This window comes from Lycorma delicatula, chromosome 2 (genome assembly GCF_047948215.1).
Source record: "Lycorma delicatula isolate Av1 chromosome 2, ASM4794821v1, whole genome shotgun sequence".
NCBI classification, from domain to species: Eukaryota; Metazoa; Arthropoda; class Insecta; order Hemiptera; family Fulgoridae; genus Lycorma; species Lycorma delicatula.
Genome location: NC_134456.1, coordinates 166,633,857 through 166,661,412, shown reverse-complemented (window position 1 = coordinate 166,661,412; position 27,556 = coordinate 166,633,857). Strand labels below are relative to the sequence as shown.

At 29.0% G+C, this 27,556-nt stretch overlaps 1 protein-coding gene across 1 annotated transcript in view; it reads left to right on the top strand.

Moving 5' to 3' along the window:
- The window catches only part of kz (putative ATP-dependent RNA helicase kurz), an 87,027-nt gene extending 65,204 nt beyond the window's left edge, over positions 1 to 21,823 (top strand). The window contains exons 12-18 of the mRNA XM_075356653.1: positions 940 to 1,164; positions 4,091 to 4,305; positions 5,180 to 5,408; positions 8,142 to 8,276; positions 13,461 to 13,629; positions 21,356 to 21,453; positions 21,627 to 21,823. Coding sequence (XP_075212768.1) covers positions 940 to 1,164; positions 4,091 to 4,305; positions 5,180 to 5,408; positions 8,142 to 8,276; positions 13,461 to 13,629; positions 21,356 to 21,453; positions 21,627 to 21,703 — 1,148 coding nt within the window. The 3' untranslated portion in view covers positions 21,704 to 21,823. The remainder of the gene's footprint in view (positions 1 to 939; positions 1,165 to 4,090; positions 4,306 to 5,179; positions 5,409 to 8,141; positions 8,277 to 13,460; positions 13,630 to 21,355; positions 21,454 to 21,626) is intronic.
- Positions 21,824 to 27,556: the final 5,733 nt, after the last annotated feature.

Below are 27,556 nucleotides of genomic sequence, written 5' to 3'. Positions count from 1 at the left end.
ATGTTCATTATTGAAATTTTTAATGGGAGTTGTTTTCCTTAATATTTCCATTTATATCAGATATTTTAATGATGGAGTTTTCTTCTGTTTTAAACTTAAACCTTTTCAGTAATTTACGAGTTTTCAAGGCAACTTGGCGCAGTTAATTTTTCAAAACTTTTTCCCACTCTATTGAAAAATCATTTTTTTTTATTAATTTAAAGTCAATAGAAAGTAAAATAATTAGTTTTTAAAAGTTGTCAAATATATAATATTTTTCTTCAAGAGGCCTTTATTTTCAAAATTACTTGAACTGCTTACTTCACTAAAGAATGATAGTTAGCACCAATAGGTCTTTCAAAGAAAAAGTTCATTAATTTGAAAGCAAGTTATTTAATGTTTTATAATCTTAAGGATTGTCAAATTTCATCATGGTGTTCAAAATATTTATTTTTGTCAGTAATTGTAGTCATGTAACATATTTATAGGCATAGATAAAAAAATACTAATAAACTTTAGCATTGATTATTATTATTATAGGTGGAATTCATTTTATTGAACTTAGTATGAGAAAGTCTTATCTAATATCTGTTTGTTATGTTTTTAAATAACATATTTTTTTATGTATTTTTCAATATATATTTCATTACTGTGTACTAGGTGTTTAATTACATTAATAGAATTTAAAATACAATTTATCAGTACAGAGGAATAATATGAATCTTAAAAAAAATAATTAGAATAAAATATATATTTTGATTTATAATGAATTTTTACTTTTTATTTTGATGTCAGTATTAGAAATATGGCATTTTAATAAGATAAATATTTATTATTTGTTTTCAGATTGTGTTAAAAAACTTATTTTGAAATTATTCAGCCATTTTTTTTTAATTCAATAATAATAGTAACAATAATGTATTATGTTATTGATGCAATTTATTATTTTTTATTTCGTAGAGGACTGGAGCAGTAAGCTGACTAAACTTGGTGAAGTGATGTCAATATTTCCAGTTTCACCGAGGTTTGCTAAAATGTTGTGTTTGAGTCACCAACATAATTTAATGGAATATACTATTAGTATAGTTGCATCATTATCTGTTCAAGAATTGTTATTATTAGGTGACAAGGAATGGGCGAAGACACGTCGAAAGTGGGCTGGTGTTGGTAATTCTTTCCTTCTAGGTAAAGAAAATTGTATATATATATACATATATATAATCATTTCATATCATTTATGCTTTATTTCATAAGAATCTTATTATATTTGTCAAAATTATAAGCGAAATCACATATATTTGTTTTTGTAATAATAGCCATAAGACTTTATTATAAAAACTATTTTGTTATGTTACTTTTTAACCTCCTGTCAGTAAGCTTAAAAAACTTGAGAAAAATTTCATGGAATGGTGTTGTATATTCTTTCATGCAGAAGCTATGAGTTAGGATTTTGTGTTTAGTGGTTTTTTGTATTATAATGTATGATAATGGGATCTACAATCACTTGATTACATGCAGATTGATTTCTTCTTCTTCAGTTACAAACCTCAAATTGTTACAGTAGCAAAAATGTTCCAGTACTTTAAAAATTTCTTTAGCTCTTTGTAAAACTGATAAACTACCTTCTTCATAAATTTTCTTACTTGTTCAACTTAGGCCTACCTTTGCAATTATTTTTTAATTGAGAGCTTTTGAAGATAGTTAGCATTGTACTCTCATGTTAAATTGTGTACTTTAGTCCTATTGTATCCCATACTGCATGATGAACCTTCCATGTGACCAAATCAAGTGATTGAAATTAAATGGAAAATTTTCAATCATGCTCAACATCTAATTATTATACTCTCTGTGTAAGCAGGCTATCTTTAAAATTCTGTAGTTTTACCACATAACTTGTATTCTTTGACTCATCTATACCTTATCACTAACTAAAAAGAATTAATGTACTTAATAAGATTTAACCTGTCAAAATTTTGATATTATTTTGTTATTCACATTTCATATATTATCCTAATTGTTGCATTTCTTTTACTATTTCAATTTTATTCCTACTATTATCTTATTTTTCATCATAATTTTAACTCTGTTTTGCCAATATTCTTGTATTCGAGAAGAAGCCTCTTGTTATTATTTTAATCCAGGCTATAACACGAAAGTGTTTTTGCCCCCCCCCCCCCCCAGAGAAACCAACTATCCAAATCCAGTAAACCTTTATCAGTTTTTTTTATTAAGAACTGTAATGCTTATAGAGATTGAAAGCTTCTCTTTTCTTATAGAAACCATCATTTTTGGTTAACTTTGTTCACTAGGTCTCCTTTATCCTTCAATCAGCTTTTTTCCTATGTAAACCTTATATATTTTTGAAGACTTTTTCCATGCCAATTGATCTAAGCTATGCTACAAGCTGCTTATCACAAGATTTTTGCCTTATATCTGATCTAGTTGTCTAGCTATTATTCATTCCGTTCAAAACTACCAGTTATTTCTTCCCATTAAGTGTTATTTAGATTGTATTATAAAAACTTTTTTATTTAATTTTAATGTATTTGTTTGATAAACATATTAATCCTGAGTTGGCATTTGTAGATGGTCACCCAGTGTTCTGAAAGATATGCAAAATCTGGTTACTTGTTGGAAAGAAATATTCTGTAGTCTTATTGCTTAACTTATTATTTTGTGTTCCATTTTTTTTTCATTTTATTATTTTTCTTTTTTAAATTTATTTTGCTTAATTTCTGATGTAGCAGTGAATCCAATGAACTATTAATTGCTTCTTACTATTTTGTAATTTAAATTAAACAAACCATATCATTTGAGATTTTTAAAATTAAGCCAAAATAAGTTTTGTCCTTTTATTTATTACTCAGTTCTCAAATTATTGTTTAATTCCTTTCTGCTTTTTTTATTTTGCTTCACCTTATAAGCAGATAGTGGCAGTTAGATAGCTTATACATCAACAATGGCCATCTTCCACTCTCTTCAAGCCACTGATCACAGTATCTTCACACTTCTCTTCCATCCCTCTTCTTTCCATTGTAGCTGATACAGATTGCTGCCAAGAAGTTCTGAATTTTCCTCTTCTTTGCTTTTCCATTGCCATCCACTTATTAAGTAACCCACTGGGGCTCAACTTCTTTAATCACCATACCATTGCAGTTGTTTATTCTTGTTGTTATTATATACATCAGACTACTTTTATTTTTCTTTTGATCTTGTTTCTATTCCAGTCTCTCAACATTAACTTCCAGCATCATCTAAAAAAAAAAAAAAAAAAAAAAACACTCCATTGAAAGCAGCTTGTTTTTCATTCTGTCTTTATTACCCAATTTCAGCCTTGCAAGTTATACAACTCTTCACCATTGTCCTAAAATATCTGTTTTCTATTTCTATGCTTGGTGTGAATTTAAGCCGTTCAATAGATGAACATTCAGGACTTGGTAATGTGCTCTTGACTCCTTTAACTGTCATTTTAACTTCTTCTACTATTTCATCCTCCAAAGGACATTCTTCCGCATTTACATCATACTTGATATTACAAAAAACTTCCCTGATTTCAATAAGTAGGTTCTGAAAATATCATTTCCTTTCTCCAAATCCAATAACTGATAAATTTCTGGTTTTTTTATTAACTTTTAGCTTATTTACCATATTTCTTAATTCCCTCAATGTTGAATTTCCCAAGAGACTATTTCTCTTTTTACATTTTCTTTCCTGAAGGCATTCTTAGCCGTTTTCTCTTACTTTTGCAAAGTGAATTTGCACTTTAGTGCAAAACTTAATGTTGCAGTATCGTTCAACAAGTTTTGTTATTATGTACAAAATGGTAATGTGACAAAGCATTATTTTACATGATTATCCCTGAATGCTATAAAATAGTTACTGAATTTAACAAGAAAGCAAGAAAAAGATCACTCACATTTAACAAGGTTAACCACAGTACTGTGCTAACCTCCCAACAGCTGCTTCCGTAATAAAAAAAGGATCACATACTTTTTGATTAGATATCATTTGTTAATTAACAATTGTGTTAAAACTGCCATTAACCTTTATTATTTATCTAAACAGATAGTATTATTAAGTGTGTAGTGGAATTATTAAAGTTTTTTTCCAGGTGATATAATGGTTTTAATGAGAGCAGTTGGTGCATCTGAGTATGCTAATTCAAATGGAAGTATGAATAAATTTTGTGAAGAAAATGGGCTTAGATTAAAAGCTGTACTTGAAGTCAGGAAACTACGATTACAATTAACTAAGGAAATTAATCTTCATGCTCCAGATTTAAATCTTTTTGTGAATCCTAAAATGCCACCTCCTACTGATCAACAGGTATGTGCAATGAAATTATATTTAACCATTTTATTATTAAATTTCTCTTATAATCCTTTCATTTTATTTACTAATGAGATACTTTCTGAATTTTCTTTTAGTCTTATTCATTATTTTTGATATTTTCTTAATTCTGAGAAATTTTTGTTGAATAAGAGCAATTGTCTAAACTTAAATACAAATGTTTAATGATTTATTAAAATACTTTATTCTGTGTAACACATTTGATTTCCCTTGTTCTTATTGAAAATCATTATAAATTCACTTTTTAATTAAGGTTAAGTTAATTCAAATGAACAATTAAAAATTTCAGTTTGTTGAATTATTCAGAAGTAGAACATGTTTTGTAGTCTTCAGAGAATCTTCATCGGCTGTTTCTGTTTGCTACTATACGCTAGTAGAACACCAGGTTATAGTTTTCTGTTTTGTAATATGAATATTTAATAAAATGGCACTTGATTGTTTCAAACATTCTAGGTATTACTTTCACATTTTTAAAAATACACTTGCGTAAATTCAAGTAATGAATATCATGCTGTTTTTTTTTTGAGATAAGTAACAGATGTTTCTAAAACAAACAACCACTTGCTGTAAATTATAGTATTACCAGGATGAAAATTTTCAAAATTAAAAGTATCAATGACTCAATTTAGTTATTCAAACAGTTAGTTGTTAAAATTGACTCAAAAGATTTGTAACTTTAATATGTTTATCATTTGAAAATATTTAAAATAATTACTATGTTATGTTGATTTATATTAAACTTTGAATAAATTACTGAATTAATTATAGATTTTAAATTAAACTTTGAAGAATTCATTGATAATTTCATAAATAAAATTAAATGTTTATTATTATTTACTCTACATTCCAGACTAAGCAGATGCGTCAGATCATGTTAGCTGGATTAGTTGATCAAGTTGCAAAGCGAATACCTGATGAAGAAGCACAAGAAGCAGGCATTAGAAAAGGGAAGGCAGTTTATAGGACTTTAGAAATGGATGAATTTGTACATATACATCCAAACTCTGCGTTATATAAAGAACAACCTGAGTGGGTTGTATATCAACAAATTAGTGAAACTAGTAAAATGTATATGAAAGGTAATAAAAAACCTTTTATTTTTATGTTGTTTGTACCTCATTATTAAATGTTATGCTGTTAACCATTTATGTTTTCTCGTATGAGGGGGTATTGTAAAGGTTTAATTATTACTAAGAAATAACCGTGATATCTGGATAAAATTTATTTTGCAATTAATTGAATCTTATTTACATAATGTTATAAATGACAGCTATTAGTGTTGATCTGTTTGGTTTCAGGAAGCTATAGATTGAAGTAACCTGCAGTATGGAGAAAATAGAGAGCTGCAGTGTGATTAAGTTCATTCAATTGAAAGGTTACAGTGGCTGGCAAATCCACGATGAAATGATGTCTGTTTACGGAAATGATAGCCCATTGTATGCCTCTGTTGTGGGATGGAAAAGGAATTTTCAAACTGGCCACATCTCTCTCACAGATAGTCCAAGAAGTGGAAGGTCATCACTTTTGAATGATGCTGCCACAGTGAAGAAAGTGGAGGACTTTATCCTATTAGACCAAAAAGAAACCATCCAAATGATCATGAATGAGACTGATCTTAGTTACGGTAGTGTGTAGAAAATTATTCACAAAGAACTGCACATGTCAAAGGTGTCAGCACGCTGGGTTCCACGATTACTGACTCCTTTTCAGAAGCAAACATGGCATGACCTGACAAGGGAGATGTTGAATCTTTTGGAGCAAGGCTAACAGGATTTTTTCGGTTGCCTGGTTACTATGGATGAATCTTGGATCTATCAATATGATCCAGAGATCAAAAAGATGAGCAAGGAGTGGAAACACCTCTCCCCAAGAAGGCTAAGGTGCAGAAGTCTGTAGGGAAGGTTCATGCTGTCTGTTTTTTGGGACTGTCATGGAGTCATCTTAACAGACTACCTGGAGAAGGGTCAGACCATCACTGGGGCTTATTACTGCACACTGCTGAACAAATTGCCTGATGCTCTGATCATGAAATGACAGTATTATCACCAAAGTCTGTTTTCTTTCCAACAACACACCTGCTCACTCATTTCGAGTTGCGGTTGAGGAATCAAAGTGATGTGGTTTTGAAATTTTGCTACATCTATCCTGTTCTCCTGATCTCACCTCAAGTGACTTATTGTTATTCCCAGAACTCAAAAAAACCATTGCGGGGTTGGAGATTTGACAACACAGATGATGTCATTCAAGAAGTGGAACAATGGTTTTCGACGCAATCTGCTGAGTTCTACAGTGGTGGCCTTCGAATGGTCAAGAAACACTAGGAGAAATGTATAACTCTGGATGGTGACTATGTAGAAAAGTCTTAAGAATAACAAAAAAATAAGTATTTTTTTAGTAATAATTAAAACTTACGATACCCCCTCGCATGTGTAAAAGTGAAATGCCACTTGCTGATTTTTCTTAGTATCTTCCTTAACCTTTGACATCTTAATAGTTGACTTCCATTAAGAGTTACAAATGTTGAGTTGTAGAGTCCCATTGACAAAAGCATATTATGTAATTTATTAATAATTTGTCTATTGTTTATCTGTAATATGTTATGTCACAATGTCACTTGTTTGAGATGTGCTGCATACTTTTCAGCTATGAACTTTTTCTGTCCTGGCTTTGCCTTGCCTCTTACAGCCATTGCAATAGTCTTCTTCCAGTACTACCAGAACATTTTATATTTACATCATGATATCTAGTAATACTAATATGTTTAATAATCTTTAATTTGGATAAGTATAACTTTGTGGGTGTGGGTGTGGGTATGGGTGTGGGTGTGGGTGCATGCACACCTGTGTGAGTGTGAGTGAGTTGAGGGGTAATTTATTGAAAATTTCCTTATTTCAAACATTTTTTTAATGATGGATTTGGAGCTCATAAATATTGTTAATAACTGCCTAGAACTTGATTTTGTTTCATAGCCTCAATGTGGAACTTGCTTTAAAGGATTAACTTTAATAATTTAGAAAACATTAAACTAAAAGTTCCCATTTAAACTTTTTGTTGAAATTTTTTGGATTTCAAAGTAGTGAGATTTTATTATATATATAAATGAAAAACTAAAGATTCATTACAGTGTTTCTGTCCTGAAAAACATGTTGCAGTTTTGATTTCAGTTTCTGATCTGATGTGTAAAAATAATTGTCTGTTCTGCGCATTATTGCTAAGCTATATCTACTGTTGTGATATGCTAATGGTACTATAGTACTTTTACTTTCCTTGTATAGTTTGATGCCAAAACTTACCAATAAGTACCAATATACCACTGTGAAATAAGTAATCATTAGGCACATTTATTACCTTATTGGCTTTGATTTTTCTTTAATGTGTTAAATTTCAATAATAGAAAAATTTTTTGTAAATAATAAATTTATTTTTAAAATAGAACAAATAGCTAAGGAGCACATTCATTTGTAAAATCCTAAATTCTGCCTTTAGCTTTGATCAATGTGTTTTAGTGGAATGGAGTTTAATTAATTATACAGAGAAAACTTCTTAAAGGAAGATTACTTATATATCTGCTTAGACCAAGGAAAACAAGAATTGAACTACTGAGTAAAGTTCTATTAATGTTGTAGATATTTTTGACCGATTTAACATTTTTGAACCCTTTTACAGGGTTCATTATTAAAAAATTTCCCTGTTAACTGTTCAGAAAAAAAATATATTCGGTCAGTCAGTTCACTGTCTTTTTTTTAATTTTTAAGATTTGCATATTTATTTATTTAATACTAATATGAAATTCTTATGTTTTTATTTTTCAGGTGTAACTGCTGTAGAACCTGAATGGTTACCAGTATTTGCTCCAAGTCTATGCAATTTAACGCCACTTACTGATCCCCCTCCTCGATTTGATAATGATACAGGAAACCTGTACTGTTTTGTCTCGGGAACTTTTGGTATGTGCATATTAATAATTATTTAAAAAAAAAATGGAATCTACATCAAAATGCACTAAAAAGTAAAAAATAATTTTGTCCAAATACTTAATTCCTTGGACACTTTTTTGAAATGGCACCTGCTTCTACAAAATTAATTTCTAGATTATTTATGAATTTGTTCTATAATACTTTATACGTGTACTACATAAAAACCAATATCGATATTATATCAGTGAAAGTCATATTTATGTGCTTTGATTGCTTTTCCATTTGCAATTATTATGTCTTTTTATATATATGCCATCTATAGGTCCATTCAAGCACCACATAAGTATGATCATGTATCTTGGTGCTGATTCAAAAAAGTATCTAAGGAATTAATTATAAGGTATTAATTATAATACCTTAGTGTTTAGCAAAAAGTATTTGGATAAAATTATTTCTTACTTTTTAGCGTATTTTGATATTGGTTCCATTTTTAAAAAAAATAATTATTTCATAATTTTCTGTTTAATAATAATGATAAGTTATTCAGTAGAGTTAGTGTGCTCCTTTTTGGTGATGTAATGCAGCTGCCTTCGGTCAAAGACCATTAGTGTTTTGTTCAACCTTCTTGTTAAGCAGAAATAAATTTGTGGCATCAGTTTTCAGTTTGTGAGCTAACAATAAATATAAGGCAAAGAAATGACATGAAGTTCATTGATTTATTAAATAACTTGCATTTTGTAAAAGTTACAATGGCCAGTTGGAAATGCTTTGTGAAAGAAGAAGAGTATCTTAAACAGACAAATTTGCATATGGAAATGCTGTAAGAATATTCCCAACTATTAAATTAGTTAATGAATATAATCGTAGTATGACTGATATGACATAAAAAACAAATAGTTTATATTATTAACGCTATTGATGAATCACCAGAAGCTGTAACAAAAGGGAAAACTCCTCCTGGGAATGCTATTCTGGTAGATGTCAATAATTGTGTTGGCCTGTTGCATATTGTACAAATAGAGGATTCAAGAATTATGTTAAGGCATAATATATCGATTTCTGATGGTTTAATGGCACTATTGGAATTGTAAAGAGATTCAAATGGCCTGCCCTATATTTGATGACAAAACAATAGGGAGAAAAATGAAAGATGAAGGTGGTTGTGTATCTATTATGTAAGTAAGTACAACATTTCAGGCTACAAAAGGATATGGAGATGCAGAAAGACATATGATACCTTTAGTTTTAAGTTGGGCTATAACAGTGCCCAAATTGCAAGGTACAACATTAAATAGAGCTGTAGTAGATTTGGGGACAAAAAGTATATTTGCAAAAGGACAAGTTTATGTTGCTCTAAGTTGAGTCAGAAGCTTAGATGGTTTAGCTTTGAGTGGTTTAGGTCAATTACTGAATAGCCCACACAATAGCTCAGCACTTGCTGAGATGGAAAGATTGAGAAACCTTGCACAGGATTGAATAACAGCTATACTTCTTTCAAAATGCCAATAAATTGATTACTAATGACATATCAACAGTGTTATGAGTATTATGAAGAAATTTAGTTTTCCAACCTAGAGAGACCCAAAAGACCATGTATGCGATGCTCATATATTGAATTATAAGATCCCCACTTTCCATACTGATGCTATATATTATATATAATGTTTATTCGGTCTGAAATGTTTAAGTTGAGTTATCTCGTTTTTGCTAATTTTATTAATGGTGCTACATATCTTGTGCAGAAACTCACATAACCTGTCCTACAGAAGACCATACAACATCATTTAACGTGATGTATATATATAGAATATCAGGATTTCCACTATATTTTTCACAGGATTTCTTCCAACCCACTGGATGGTGGAAAAACTTATTTTGTCAATTTTCACACCAATATTTTGTATCTGAAAGTTTTCAACAAAATCATAATAGTACCACTGCGAAAAGCAGCTGCGTCAGTTGCCAAAGATTATTTCAATTGAATTAATGGGAAAAATGTTATGCACCAACAAATATAAAAAAAAAATATATATAAGGGTTAAATACACATTAGAATTATCTAAACGGTAGTTACCGGAGGCTAAACAGGAAAAAAAAGAAGAAGAAGGGTTGAATACACAACTTCCTTTTTTTAAGTCTGTTAAAAATAGTATTTATTTTATTAATTAACTGAAATGAAGGAACTATAGAAAGAAAATAAGTAAATCTTTAATTGTTTATACATGAGTATATTAGAGAATTATTACATAATTTTTTTGTACATAAATTTGTATAGTGAGCTTTTTTAAGAAGGGAATATTAGTAATATCTTTCTTAATAAAAATCTGTTATTTCTAAACATAAATTTTCACTGTAATATTATATAGTAATTCATTAATTATCTCATTTGTATGGTAATGCAGAAGTAGACTACAGTTCCTTTTAATAATTCAATCATTTCATCTTAAATAATATTATCATCTAAGAAGTTTGAAAGGTTCCATGTTTATGTTCCTAAATTATTTTTATTTATTTGCTTTTTATCTTTTAGAAAATATACTTAGAAAATGCGATACTTAAAGTTTCTAATTCACAAATTAGATAATTCACATTCACAGATAACAGAAACAGATAGATAATTCACATTAATTTTTCTAATTCACATTTTAATGTGGCAGAACCACATTAAAATTCAGACTATACATTTCCACAAAAAAACTAGTACATACGTATACAAGAGTGAGTCAAAAATTATCTACACTTTTCATTTTACAATTTATTTTTACGAAGGTAGGTGTTTAACATTTTTCTCAATTTTGTACATTGTCATCTTCCTTGACAATGCACTTGGTCCAGCATTTCACAAGCTTGTGTACTCCTTCCAAGAAGAAGTTTTTTGGTTCGTTGCAAACCTACTTTTGCACTGTTTCCTATATGTTGTGGTATCCATCTCGCACAGACTGTACGGAAGCTGGGCTCATCGTGGATGATTTGATGGGCAGAACCATGACTGATGTTCAAAGAAGACACTACCACATTGATGGTAACTAACCTACTCACCAGAACCATCTGCAGCTTGCTTGACTTTGGTGCAGGTTGATGGCATCCTGCTCCTTCTTTGTGTGTCACACTCGTCCGGCCACTTTTAAACTTCCTGATCCATGAAAAAACACTTTTACGTGATAAAGCACTGTGATAAAATCTACTATGAATTTCAGCCCCTTTCATATCCTCTGACCAGAGAAATTGGATCACTACTTGTTCCTTCTTGGTGCAAACTTCTAGCAGAGTGGACATGATTACACTGTAGTAGCTGGAAGGCAAATGACATGGTCAGGGTAGAAATTTCACACACTTGACCGCAATCGCACCAACTCTAAGCACTCACGCGCAGAAGGTAGGATGGAAATCTGAAGGTGTGTAAAAGAGTAGATAATTCTTGAATTGCCCTTGTATTATATGGTCAACAGAGCATACTTTACACAAATGACAGTACAGAAAACATGAAATGGAGAAATTACACATAAAACAGATATAGAATGGTTTTGGTAATAAAATAGATAAATCTATTCAAAAAAATATTAAATACAATATTAAAAAATAATAATAGTAGTAAAAAATAATCTGAAATATAGTACTAGTTAACTGAAAACTTATTAAAAAAAATTAATACAGAAAATAGCAGTGGTACAGTAATCTAGCAATCTGTTTAAGAACAGTTCCATCCTCCTCAAAATAGTCTTCATAGAATATGATTGTGATCTCATCTTATCAGAATCCTTTTTCTAAAAGCCTCCAGCACTATCTGCTATTATGTTTGAATGTCTTTGATGATGTCAAAGTACCAGCGTTTCAACTTAATTTCATTTTGAGAAACAAGCAGAAGTTTTGGTAGAATCAAGCAAGATTAGGTCTACAAAAGAGAAATGAAGTAAAACAAAATTTTTTGTAAGAAACTGTATGAGGGACATGTGATTGGTTGTACATTATAGTGTATCAGCATTTTCATTTTTTCAGTACTCTCTTTTTTAATTACACGTCTCTCTCAGCACCTCAAAAATTGTTGTTAAAGCCAGTATTCTTTGTAATAAAGAGGAACAAATTGTTTATGAACAGTGATCATGTTGTCAAAAAACCCTATAAAGTTTCACTTTGCTGCTCTTTGATGTGTCGTGCTTTTTTCAGTCCAGGTGACAGCAGGCTTCTCCACCGCAATACTGCTGCTTTGTCTTTGTATCATAGTGATTAACTCAACTTTCATTGCCTGGAAAAATCCTAGAGAAGAAATTGGGATTGTCAAAATCATCTTTTAAAGCTCACAGCATACATTAAAACATTTTAATGTTTTTGATTGATTAACATTTGATTGATTGACAAAAACCAATAGTAAGCATAACAGCAATATAAAACGTATTCAAGTATTCAGTTAAGATTTATTTGCTGATTTCATAATTGATCTGATCATGTGACACACTTAATGAATTTTTAGCAATGATTCTCATGGATGAGTTCCAGTTTTTTTCCACATATTCTGGCATTTTGCTGGTGGTTGGCCTGCCTGTGTGATCAACATTTTTAACTAATTCTAACCGTCTGGAAACATGCTTTCACTTGTATTGTTGTATATGACTTAAAGAATGTTTTTAAAAGCTGATGAAGCATTCTAAAAATCTTTGTAGCTAATTTACTGAGATTAAAACAAAATTTAATGCAACCATGTTGTCCAGAAGGATCTCAGTATTTTAAAAAGTAAACACCTCCTTTGACTATATTTGTTTTTCTGCCTACAATAAATTTCTCTGTAAATAAGATTAGTTTACTAGTCAGTATAGAGTTAAAGGTTCAAGTTTACTGTCACATATGCATCAGCTAGCTATGTAGATGCAATTCTCATTTACATGCTCAATGGTACATCATAAAATTTAAAATTTACCTCTTCCGCAGGAAAAAATTTCACTTATTGAAAAAATCTTCATTCTGATAGATCAAGCTAAAAATTAAAAAAAAATTAAAATTTTTATGAGCTTTATCACTTGTGTAGATGCCTTTGAATGTGTTACAGTTTTTCATTACATGATGTTTATTAGTAATTATTTAATTGGTTGAAGCTTGGTTTTATTGATATTATTAATTATTATTTTTATAAAAAATAGTTAGTAAATATCTTTTTTTTTCAATTCTGAAAACAAACAAATTATTGTGTTGTATTAAAACATAGTATTATATTCATTATAGGGAGAGGTGGCTGGCGATTACCAAGCACAGAGATAGAGTTTCCTTCTGGATTGGATCGCTACAGATGGTTTGCTGTGTTCTTTCTTGATGGTACCATTTGTCCCAAAATTCAAAAATATAGTAAACATCTTCTTTCAACTCCTTCCTCAATGGTCAAAACTTGGTCTAAGTAAGTCTGTTCAATACTGTGGGTATTTATAATAATTTATTATTGATATTTTCTGTGTTAATTTCCATTTAAATCTTTAATAAAATTAGCTTCAAATTATTTAATTTATTATCAATTTCACATTTAATTTTTTTTAAGCAATTTTTTATTTTTTATGTAAATTATTGTTTTGAAATGCTAACCTGTAGACATTAAATTCTGAAATTTCTTAAGTTTATTATCCTTATTTTCATTCTAGTTGATTATTTTACTGACTCATCATTAAAATTACTTCATTCATCACTTGTGAAGCTAGTTCGGTTAAAAATTTTTATTTATTTAATTTTTAAATATTAAAATTAAATTTTCACTTCACTAGGTCATAACAGTTTTCAAGACATTATAAGCAAAATAAATTAACTTTTGATTAATGTGTGCCCAAAATTTATTACAAATGAACCACCCAAACAATGTTTGGTAGTTAGAATTACGTTAGTGTAAGAATAATAAGTGATTGAAAACTGTTAATTCAATTTCATTGTAAGATAATAGATTTTTTAGTGATCTTAAATCTTACTGTATGGGGCTGACACTAATTGCGTATGAAAAGATTGTGAGACTTTTCTGAAACTTCATGGTGCTTGTCTGTGAATGAATATAAAAAATATGAATTTACTGCCTTTTTTGAAATTTGTTTTCTGTTTTTCCTATATTTATTAAGATATTTAACTTGGTTTCATAACATTTTTAAAAGTTAATATTTTAAGTATTTTTTTTCCTTATTGTGTATTCCCTTAAATATAAAATTCCAGAAGAAAGTTTTAATAAGAAGCTATTAAAAGATGTGTAAAAAGTGATCATAAAGTCATATTTATACCCAACATAAATAAATATTAAGAACAGTTCTTAATATTTATGTTATGGTTTACTTCTACAGTGTCGTTAAAATTATACTGTAAAGTGGGTAAAAAAAACTCATTACCAAATTTATTTTTAATAAAATATGAAAATGCTAAAAAAAACAACTATAATTTCTATCCAAGAAAAAAAAACTGCATTTAATTTTAAATTTTTTATGTAATCAAAAATTGATTCTGTATGTTCCCTTGAAATGAAACAGATGTTCATTAATTTTTTTATAAAATATATTGCACTTTCCCTTTTCAATTAATTTAAATACTAATTAAATATACGAGGTGTGATCAAAAAATACGGTGAATGAATTTTTATAGCGGCAACTGCCGATGCTACATCCATATGCTGTAATTTGTCCAATAGCATGATCAACTGAGACAGGCAGGGACAAGTTGTAACACGTTCGAGCTTGCCAGTCAGCTGCTAGAGTGAGGTTGTGTTTATCATGTTTGTCGCGCAACATGGATTTTGAACAACGCATTAACATTAAGTTTTGTTTTAAGTTGCAAAAGAGTGCCAAAGAAGCTCACAAAATGTTAGAATCGGTGTACAGCGATAATGTGGTAACTCTGAAGATTGTGTACAAGTGGTATGACTATTTGAAAACGGAAATGAGTCTGTTGAGGACGAGCAGCGTGCGGGACGTCCAGTAACCTCAAAAACAGTTGAAAATGTGCAAAAAGTGGAAACAATGGTTTGTTCAAACATGCGAATGACTATTCGAGAGCTATCGGAAGACCTTAACATCTCGTATGGATCCGTTTTAACTAAAGCATTTTAACTAATGAATTGCAAAATGAGTGAGTGCAAAATTTGTTCCCAGACTTTTGAGTGATGAACAGAAGGAAAATCGTGTGTCGATTTGCACGGAGGTGAAGGGTCGTCTTCATGCAGATATGGACTTCATGGCCAAAATTGTAACTGGAGATGAAAGTTGGGTCTATGGCTATGACCCTGAGACCAAAATGCAGAGTTCCCAATGGAAAACCAGTTCATCTCCTCGCCCTAAAAAGGCACGTCAATCAAAATCCAACATCAAGGTCATGCTCATTGTTTTTTTCGATAGTGAGGGCATAGTGCGATCAGAGTTCGTTCCAAGGGGAACAACTGTAAACTCTGAATTTTATAAGGGTGTACTGCAACGTTTGCGAAATGACATACGAAGAAAGCGACCAGAAAAATGGACCAATGGCTTCTTCTTCACCACGACAACGTGCCGTGTCACACCTCGCTTCTCATTCGCGAGTTTTTGGCCGAAAAAAGTGTTCCTGTCTGTTCACATCCGCCATACTCACCTGATTTAGCACCATGCGACTTTTTGGCTCTTCCCAAAAATTAAAACTGTGCTTAAAGGAAAACGTTTTGACACCATTCCTGACATTGAGAGGGCCACGACCGAGCAGCTGAAAGCCCTTCCGAAAGACGCCTTTCAGAAATGCCTCCAGTCATGGAGTCAACATTGGGATAAGTGCATTGCTAGCCAAGGACAGTACTTTGAAGGAGATTAAATCGAACTCTATGTAACCTTATTACTTTTTTTAATAAAAAATTATTCACCGTATTTTTTGATCACACCTCGTATACTTACATTATATACTCTCTGAAGGAACACTTAAATCAAAATTCTGATAAGAAATGTTTATTGTGAAGATTAAAAATAAATTTATTTGTTTAATTTTATCCCAGAAATCTTCTACTAAAATACATCTCCAGTGAGTGAATTATAAAAAAATCCCTGAAAAATGAGGAAATGAATTTCGGTTTCAAATCTCAAAAAGATTTGTATGAAAGTTTAATTTCTTTTCATTTTAGTTTTTTTATTACTAGAAATTTATAAGTAAAATACATCATTAATTCCAATTAAAGCTTTTCTAGAAGGGACTGCTTAACCCTGTTTAAAATGAAGAAAAAACTTAGAATGAACTTTTAATTTTGCTTTTGTGTAAAGAAATGCAAAAATTAAAAAAATGGATTCCGAGATTGCGTTTAAAAGAAAAAAGAAAATTTCATCTAAAAGAAAGTAAGTTAAAATTTTGTCCTATTACAAAATAGGACAAAATTTGTTGATAAACAAATTTTTTAATTGGTAAAGTTCGTCATAAGAGAATGAATCCCATAAACTTATTATTTGTTAAGAAGAGGCAGGTCACTGGTAAATATCTTAAGAGAAGGCAGTGATTAAGATTACAATCATCTGTTATATTTGGTTAAAATTTGTTAATTCTAAAGATTTTATATTAATGCACAATGCTATATAAACAAAAAAATGTTTATAAATTGAAATGGTGTGTTAACATAATAATCTTAATTTTGCTTTAGCATTTGTACAAAAACAAATGCATCATTTATTTAAAATATATTCTTAGTGAATTGCAAATAAACTTTAATTTGTGTAATATAATTTCTGAATAGTGATCCCTAGAGAAATTACTTCACTCACCTACCTACAATAAGATGTGAAAGAATAATTTTTTTTATTAAATATCAAATATCTATAAAATGATGGAATGGTTGCTTGATTTTGTTAAATGATCAAAATAAATATTCACATTCTTTTAAACTTTTCGCATGGAATCATGCCATTATTAGTAACAGTTCATGATTTAGTTGGTATCTCAAAGTATCACCACACACCAAATAATGTAAAATACAGCTTGCCATTAAGAACGTACTATTTTACCTAACTAGTTATAAAAATTTTCTAAAAACTTATCCCTAAATTTTTCTCATTATCCAAGAAAGATTTTTGTTTAATGTATGACTTAAAGAGAATTTCATAATTCAAAAGCAATATGTCCTTTACAAGGTAAAAACATTTTGATTTTAATACACTAAATATAAAAAAAATATTTGCAATATCCATAAAAATTGTGTAAATTTTCTGGTAATATGCTAATATCTTGTGAAAGGTTTATCCAGTTTTGATAAATGAGATAAAATAACATTAATCTATTTTCTAAACTTCATTCACAGCAACCATGTATTGGATATAATTTAGTCAGCAACTCAAAAATTACTATAAAAAAAAATTACTGTAAAATATTGTGTGCTTTCAGTTAAACAGTTATTGTGTGCTTAACTGATTAATAGAATTAATTAAATAAATAAATTTGTGTCCGAATCTTTCTTAAAAGTTCAATAAACACAGTGGAATTTATTTAATGATTCAGATTGGCGCAGCAGTTCCTGAGGTTTAAGCAAACATTATTATAAACAATCTGAGTTGTATAATGATTAATTAATGAGCATTTAATTGACTGAACGAAATAACTCATTTATAGGGGAAAAAATTGTTACCTGAACTTTTATAAGTGGAAATGGTAAAGGGGTTTATAATAAACGTAAAAAAAATAAATACATGAGCAAGGATGGTGGAGGGTTGATTTAGGGGGTTGAAAAGTGATAGAAAATGGTATTATTGCGATTTCTGGCAAAAGTTGACATTAAAAAAAGTATCAAAAAAAAAGTGTACAAAAGTTGTAGATCATGCAAAAATCTAGAAATTTTGTATACTTCATTGCAGTGCATTTAATTGTAGATCATGCAAAAATCTACAACTTTTATAGAGGTCACTTTTTAACATAACCTCAAAATTTCTGAGAAAAATGCGAAAAGTTTTTTTCCATTTTTTATTTTTTATTTCCACAAAATAATTTAATTTTGACGAAACTTGGTGAAAGTATACCTTTCTGTCTCTTAAATAATCACAAGTTTTTTCAGATAAAAAAATTAAGAAGTTTCTGAGATATTCATTTTTTGGTCTGAAACACATTTAAAAAAAAAATTCTACTTAGAAAAATCATTGTACAGAGTTCTGCCGGTGCTATTTTTTTATTTTGACATAATTTTTTAGTAAAAAAAAATATGTATTATCACAATTTATAAACATGCTTAAAAATGCAAAAAAAATGACTCGCAACAGTGAATTTTTCAGTAATTGTTGATAATTTGTATAATTTTTAAAAAAATTCCAAAACTGATTACACCATTCAACTTTACAGAAAAGATACAAAAAAAAAATGTGTTTCATTGTTTGACCTGAAACTTCATTTTTGTTCAGTATTACTATAAATATTCAGTTCGAATAATGAAGCTTCAGATAAATAAAAAAATGATAATTTTTTAATTTGTTTGTCCTAGAATCGATTAGTGTACTTATTTTTTTTAAATTTTGATGAATTCATAGATGTATAAGCAATTTTTTAATTAAATTATTTAAAATTCTGATTTTTGCTTTCAAAATTTTTATAATGGATCTTTACAATTAAATAATACTAGACAACTTTTTAACATGATCTTCATCATCTGGTTCTTCATTAGGCTTGGTTTCTTCCTGATCTTCAAATGTTTCTTCGATATCACTGAATTCCTCGGGTAATTGATTTTCTGGGTTCAAGCAAAAACTTGGCTGCTTGATATCATGTGAAATGTTTTCAGAATCACCGAATTCTTCTGAAATTTTGTCACCGTTCGAACAATTGTCCGAACCATGATATTTTGTACATAAATCTGTACATCACAGTTCATGTTTTCAACATCCACACCTATTACCTTCACAACTCATTTCGCAGCTGCAAGAGATTGTTTTTAATAAATCTTCAGGCATGACTGAGATTTCTGTAAAGCAAGTCATGAGTATTTTGGAATTATTTGCAATTACTTCTTTCCAGCCCCACTTAGTTGCAATTATTTTGTTTCCAAGCCACATTTGAAGGTGAAAGTATTCTGTATAGGGGAGTGTTGTGTAGCTGCTCCAACAGTTGGTGGTAATTTTTCTAATTTAAAAGTAGACTTTGCAGTTAATACTTTGTATTGCTGAAATCTCAAATCATCTAGAGGTAATTTATCATTTGTGGATTTTTAAATAGATGAAATTAATTTACAACCATTTTGAGCAATGACATTTGGCTCTGCATTAGTCTGATAAAAAGGCTTTACCAACTCTGTCAACTCAGAGTTTTAATCAGTGAATTTAATGTTGTTTTTTCTCCTTTGCCTGCAAACCAATGTAAAAACCAACAATAGAATGATAATCTTCATACTTAAAACTATTTGACAAATACATTTAGTCACTTACATTGCCTGCACCCGACTTGAGAAAGTAAATTATTGCATTAGTCGAATTTAATTGATTTAATAGATCTTTGCCAACAATGATAGTTTTTTTTATATTCAGTGATTCCTGTTGCTGCATTTATAACCTTATTTTTTTTGGCAATTTCTATTGCTGTATTAATAATTAATGAATCTGCATCTTCTTCTGCTTGTTTAATTATATATCCTTCAAATCTAAATGCTTTTGACAACTCTTTTATTAATTCATTCTTATTTTTATCATTTGACAAAAACTTCTCTAGTAAAAATGTTATTTTTGTGTATGGTTCAATATATAAAAAAGGAACACTAAGAATCTTCAGCTGTTTTTGTTGAAGGTGCAGTTGAGTTTTTATTATCAGCCTCATTGTCCGGATAACCATCAAATACTGCACAGCTATTGTATGCATAATGATTGTGTACAAAAGACAAATATTTTCTGGTGATCACTTCAGTGGTATCATTTTTTTGCCAAACTACTTTGTGTAACAGAAATCTACCATCAATAACGTGTAATACATTTTCAGTAGTTGGTAAAGCTTCAGTGCTAGTGAACTGATGAAACAACTGCCATTTAACGTTTTTTCTGAAGCCGTTTTCTGTAAAAAGTGATAGCGGGAATGGAGCTGCACGCCCACTCGCCTCTCTTGTTTAGATCCTTTGGTACACAAAATTATTTGACTTAGATGTTTAAGCAATACTGTACAAAAATAAAGTTTCAGGTCAAACAATGAAACATAGTTTCTTTTGTATTTTTTTCCATACAATTGAATGGTGTAATTAGTTTTTGAATATTTAAAAAAAATTAAACAAATTATCAACGATTACTGAAAAATTAATTGTTACAAGTCATTTTTTTTTACATTTTTGAGCATGTTTTTGAATTTTGATTATCCTTTTTTTTATTTTACTAAAAAGTATATGTCAATAAAAAAATTGCACCGGTAGAACTCCGTACAATGATTTTTCTAAGTAGAATTAAAAAAAAACGTGTTTTTTTTAAAATACTTTTTTAAATACCGAAAAAATGAATATCTCGGAAACTTCTTAATTTTTTTATCTAAAAAAACTTGTGGTTATTTAAGAGACAGAAAGGTATATTTTCACCAAGTTTCGTCAAAACTAAATTATTTTTGTGGAAATGAAAAATAGAAAAAACAAAAAAAAAGATTTTTCGTATTTTTCTCAGAAATTTTGAGGTTATGTTAAAAAGTGACCTCTACAAAAGTTGTAGTTTTTTGCAAGGTCTACAACTTTTGTATTGGATACTTTTTTTTATGTCAACTTTCGCCAGAAATCACAATACCATTTTACACCCCTTTTCAACCCCACAAATCAACCCTCCACCACCTCCGCTCATGCATTTATTTTTTTTCCATTTATTATAAGCTCCTTTACTATTTTCGCTTATAAAAGTCCAGATAACATTTTTTTTTTCTTTAAGTGTAATTTGGTTTACTAAATATGAAATGGAATATTTTTCTTGTCTAGTTTTAAATTGTAAGCTTTTATTGCTTCAACTAATGATACCTTCAGAAATATGAAGTGTACCCTCTACTTCACTATTTTTACTGAGGAATAGGGATGCCAGTTTTACTTATGGATATTTCTTAAATATTATAATTATTAATGTAATATCTTACAATGTTATTTCAATAAAGTTCAGATATGTCCATACAATTTGAGTAAATAAAATTTTGCTTGCTTTTTTTATATAATTAACAATGTTTGTTATCAGGTTACTTCCAAGGACAAACATGTTACTAAAAACATTAGTTGATAAGGAAGTGAGTACAAGAAGTAAACTCCTTGAATGTTGGTCTGATAATTCAAAATGTAAGTTAATTGTCATTTTTACTAATTTATGTTGTTTATTTTATTGTTTTTAACGTTGCATGTTTAAATTTTGTTTATCATTTTTTTTTTGTATTTTTTAGTTTCTTTATAGAAATAAATAGATATCAAACAACTTCTGAATTAAAAATGTTACTTCTTGCTGTATGTTTCAGATTTGTTATCAGATTATCTTGCTTGGCTGCCTGAGTCAGTTCATAATGAGGTTATCAAACTGTGGCCACCAATATAGAATGAATATATTTTTATTAATTAAAAAAAAAAAAAAAGTTTATAAAATAAATATATTTTATTACATTTAAAAAAAAAAAATTAAAACATGTAGTTTTGTAATAAAAGTTTTACAAATGTAATAGTCTATAAAATTGATTACATTCTTTTATTTTAGCATTAGGTGTGTGTGTACATGCATGTGTGCATATGGATAATACATATTTATGTTGTCCTATGTATGGCTTTACACCTCAGGAATAGTTATTTACAGTCATGAAATTTGGTGTGCTAGCTTATGTTTTAGGAGTTAATTCTAAATGTCTTAACTGATAATTTGATGGGGTATAAAGATAAAAAGGGATGAAATAATTTTTTCTATGGTTTTTAGATTGTATAAAAGTATTATTTTAATATTTTTAATCATGAATAATAAGTAATGTCATTAAAAAGTAATAATATCATTTATGACGCATTTTATAAAAGAAGCCACTAAAAACTTGATTATCAATTTTTTAACTGTCAAAAACTAACTTAAATTTTGTCATTAATCATTTTTAAATGAGGCATTTTCAGAGTGGAAAAATTTCTCAACCGTTGTCAGAGAATTAGAGGGTTAATACATCTCTACACTAAAAATAGATTAACTTTTTGCTATTCAAACGTCTTGATGTGAATTTTTTATAAAGAATAATACATGACCAGGTTTTTGTGCATTAACCATGATACATATACATTCTTTTTTCTTTTACATATACAGCTGTTATACATATATATATATATATAAAGCAAATATTATTCAATTTTATATAATTTGTACATTTAACATGAATTGGATGAGGTTAGCAAGTGAAGCGAGCATTGGTTATGTTTGGGTAGGTTATGTTGATATACATACAGTTTGTCTGTACATGGAATCAACATAATCTGAACTAATATAACCTATGCTCACTTCGCTCACTAACCTTGGCTAATTGTTATGTTTTGATTATATAAGTAAATAATAAATTCAGTAATTAGTGCTTTATTTTAATACTTGACTTCTATAAAATAAGAGTACTTGTGCATTAACTGGCAAAAATATGCATGCTGGTTAATCCATAAGTACGCATTATCAGAGTTGAGCAGTTTTAAAACCTTAGCAGGAGTTTAATAAAACTTATCCCCAATAAAAATAGGAGTTCCAACAATTTTTTTTTTTTTGTAAATTCAAGCTGTTAACGAATTCTTTTCTTAAAACATTGGTAGTAGATTGGGATCCTTTTAATTCAATCAGAATGTAGAAAGGCAACTGTGTTTAATTCCTAAAAAAAAAATTTTTTTCTAATAGCAAAATATTGTTATTAGTTTCTTTTGCCCAACTGCATTTTCAAATTGTTGGTAGTTTGCTAATTTTTATCTGTATTATTACAAAACATTTTTTTCTTATTTTGAGTAATAACACAGCAAGTGTAATAGAACGATTTTAATGATGCTGAGCAAGTTGAAGGAGAAATGAGGTGCTGCAGAGTAAGAATAAGCTTATATAAATTTCATACAAAAAACATGAATCATCACTGCAGGTTTTTAGAATTGTTGTATATACATACTGTTTATGAACATAATGTAAAGTTTAGTGTACATGAACCATGTAACTCTATAAAACAGATGGCTGAACTAATTGTACTGCACAGTCACTCATAACTTGCAAATGAAATAAAAATACATTTTTATTTTTCCATGTAGTTAACATTTTAACATTACACATTTCTGCTGAAGTAAACCAGTTTTCTCATCCATCAGTGAAGAATGCTGTCAGTCTTCCCTTGATACACTGGTGAATATGCAGAGTGTGGAATAGTTTCAAATTTCAACTTCACAAGAGCCAGTTGCATATTCCATATAATCAGTTATGTATCCATGTTTGGAATCCTAGGTAAAGAGAGTTTGTATTTTGTTTGCTCTAAACATTTAATTCATAACATTTTTCTGTTGTTGGACTACTGTATGATATGCAATTTGTATCATTAATTCTGCTTTTGTAATTCTATAACTTGAAATGGTGTTGCATTATTAATGTATGATCTGAAATTGAAAGTATAGTAGAAAATAATACCTTTTAGTTTGTATTATTTTTTATATTTTAAATGTGTCTAAAACGAAACTTTTCAAAATAATAGATTTTTTTTTACAGAGTTATAGGTAAATCATCAATTGGCAAGTTCTCTAAATGTTGTTTTATATGTGTTCCTGGTTCACCGATGAACTATAAAAAAATATTGTATTATTTTCTGCAATTAATTAATGTTTAATTGTGTACAGTTATGTCCAGTTATTTTATTGACTCATATAAAGTTTTGAAGTGTTTGTCAAATGTTTTTTTTTCCCTTTTTAATCAGTTAAATATATTTTTGTTGTATCTATAAGTTTTCACCTACTTTTATCAAATGTGATGTTTTAAAAAATATTTTTACCCTTAGTAATTTGTTTGAAGAAGATTTTCTGTTTTTACCAAACACTTTTCTAAAACACAATACGATTAATTAATTTATCAATTAATATTATTGCTGTTAGAAGTTATTCAGTTAAATTAATTTTTTATGGTTCAGGAAATCTATAGAATGGATTGAAAAAAAATTCATATCTCTGTTAAACTTACCTCGTTAATATCCTAAAGATTTTCTGAATAAATCATTCACAACAGTTACCAAATTGGAAATCGATCACTGTTTACACTATTTTTACCGTGTTTACAAAGAAATATGTGATATCAAAATAGTTTTCAGAAAAAATGTTTACTTTTTTATTTGCTAATAAATTTTTACATAGTTTTCCCCAAGTGCTAATGGTATCCTCTGTTTGAGTGGGCAATAAAACAATAAAAGATCCAACCGACCTGTCACGCTGGACGTACAGCTGGTAGGCGGGAAGGGTCGTTGGAATTTAAAGGACCCGCCCCTGCATTGAGCAATGCTTAATTGCTGATCCAATGCAGGGGTGCAGGGGAAAAATAGAAATATTTTTTTTATTTTAGAAAATAAGTTTTCGTAGAAATTAATTATTTTAAAGTTTATTTACATCCCAGCCAATGTACTTTGAGAAAATATATAATTGTTTGATTTTTTCAACTATAAATTGGGTGATGTGGTGAAATGAATATTTTTAATTTCAAAGATTATGATGTAAGGAACAGAACAAGCAGGTTCCATGGAAGTCATGGAAAAAGAATTTTGTCATCAGTATCTGTGATAATGTAAAAGATTTTTAGTTAAATTATTCCATTGCAAATTTCCTGTTCCTTCACAACAATACATTGGTAAATTTAAGTTCACTGTTTGATGGCTTGTACTTGAAATTGAGCCACCAACTGGTGTTATATAAGAAAAAATGAAGAAATTTTATAAACGTAGATCATACTTTTTTTATGAATTAGTTATCTATAACTTAGAGATGAGATGCCCATCGTAAAAGACAACTCCATTTAACATACCAGTCACCTCTACCACATCTAGTCTACTGGTGCAATTATTGATCAATACTTTTTATAAAAATGTATGTACTTTAGTTCATTTTAAAACAATATTAGAAAATTACACAAAATTTTATTGAAGTAGTTGTCTTGAGTCATATTTTAACTATTATAGTAGTAAAATAAAAATGGTATTGATAATCAAATTGATTAAACAGGTTCCTTATTTAAACATTTACATATTTTTAAAAACTTAAATACTTGAAGTGTTAAGTAAAAAAAAATTAATGAAAATTTATATACCTGAAAAAATTATTTAATTTGCTGAAACTGAATCCTTAAAAATGCTATTATCTGTGTAAGTGATGGATTAGAAAGAAAAATTATTTTTTTTTTAAATTCTTGAAAAATATCTTAAATCATACAAAACTATTTTTAATTTGATTTTCTTTTTTATTTAAGTAGTTCTTCACTTCTAGCAAAATATCTCATTTTAATTTTCAATCTTTTTTTAAAGATTTGTTAGATATAACTCCTCCATTCACATATGCTGTGAACTGCAAAGATTTTTTTTTATAGCTGATTCTAATTTAAATTTAGTTTTTAAGTTATAAATTATTTATAACTGAGAATTGATAAGATATGCTTTTTGAGTTACTATTGAATATGATGTCAAAATAGAATTTGACTGTTGGTAGATTCATTTCGATGTGGCAGAAAAATCATCTTTTGTAATCATGAATTTGAATTTTCTATAAAAATTCAAAGTCGGAGCTTTAGAATTACAGCTTTTCATTATATATTTTTTAATTCCAGTTTCATTGTGAATTATATTCATTTGGTTACAGTTGTATTAAGATATTAAAATTGTTTTCTTTTTATTGCATTTGAACATATATGCATATATGATCAAATATATTAATATTAACATATATAGTATATTAATATTATAATATATTATAGTATATTATAATATATTAATATATTTTTTCACTCCGCAAAGTACAGAATTAGAGAACACTCTCTACTATTACTTTTTTACATTCATCAAACTTTTTTTGAGCTTAAGCCTACCTTCAAGGATATTTTTTTAATAAATTCTTTATTGCTTACATTTACACATTAATTTTGTTAGCTTTTTACATTTTATTTTGGAAAAATTGTTCGTTGATAAAAATTTTAAAAACTCAGAACAAATATTTGTTCATTCAAGATAATGAAAAAGTAGTGCAATAACTATTAATTTATCAATATCTTATCTTTATATGCCAACTTAAATAATTTTAATAAGGCTGTCCCCATCAAATTCTGTTTGCAGATTTGTAAGGCCGAATTTATGTTTACATCTATATATGAGTATATACAATTTTTGTAAAATTTCTAATTTTTTATTACAATTTTTATGTTCAATATTTTACTTTTTTGATTATTTATAAATTATTTTCTAAACTAGTTATATTATGATTATTATTTATTAAATGGTCATCAAATTTGAGAAACCCCACTCTATATTTATCTATATATTTTCAATATAGAGATCCCACTGAGAAACATTTAGAAAGGTGGGATGGAATTCTTGGTTTTGTTGGTAACTGTCCTGTAGTGCTAGGTGCTGATGTTTTACTGTCGCTTCTTTGGAATAGTGGAGTCACCGATGATAGTAGTAAATTAGTTGAAGGCTTTGTTGTGTAGTATGGATTAAAGGTTTTTAATGTTTTCTGTGAGTTACCAATGTATGCTTGAATGTTAGATTGAAGGAGATTTAGGAAGGAGATTTTTTGCTGGGAGAAATATTGATATTATTGTTGGTAGGAATATTCCTGGTAGGGTAGATGCTTGGTTTGTTGTAGATGATTGTTCTAGTGATCATCGATTAATTATCTTTGTTGGTTAGAGAGTTGCAAAATGCTTATAGATTCAATGTCTCTATTCATCAGGGGTGCTTCCTGCATAGAAAGGTAGACTGGCCTAAATTTGTTAATATTTTCTCTGTTAGAATGTGTGTCTTAGACTGAAGTCTGTATAATTTTCAATTGGAAGACCTGGCAGAAAGATTTTCTCTGCTTTCATCGATGTTCAGTTCCCTGTAGCTCAGGTCAAGAGAGAATTACCCCTTGGTGGACTAAACTGTTTTCTTTGTTGAGACAGTCTGTGAACCATCTCAGGAGAGCTGCTCATTGGGAGAGTGATCCTGAATGGTGAGCGGTTTTGGTAGATGATTATCGAAGGAAGAGGTCTTAATATTTTCATTTGGTCAGGACAATAAGAAGGGATTCTTGGCATTCTTTTGTTAGAAAGCAAGGAAATAAGAACTTTTTGAGTGTTCTGTATAGAGTCTTAGGGCATAAGCATGAGAAAAATATTCTTTTGTTGGCTCTCTTGTTCCACCAGGGTGTAGTTTCTAATATGGCTGAGGTTTTAAATATT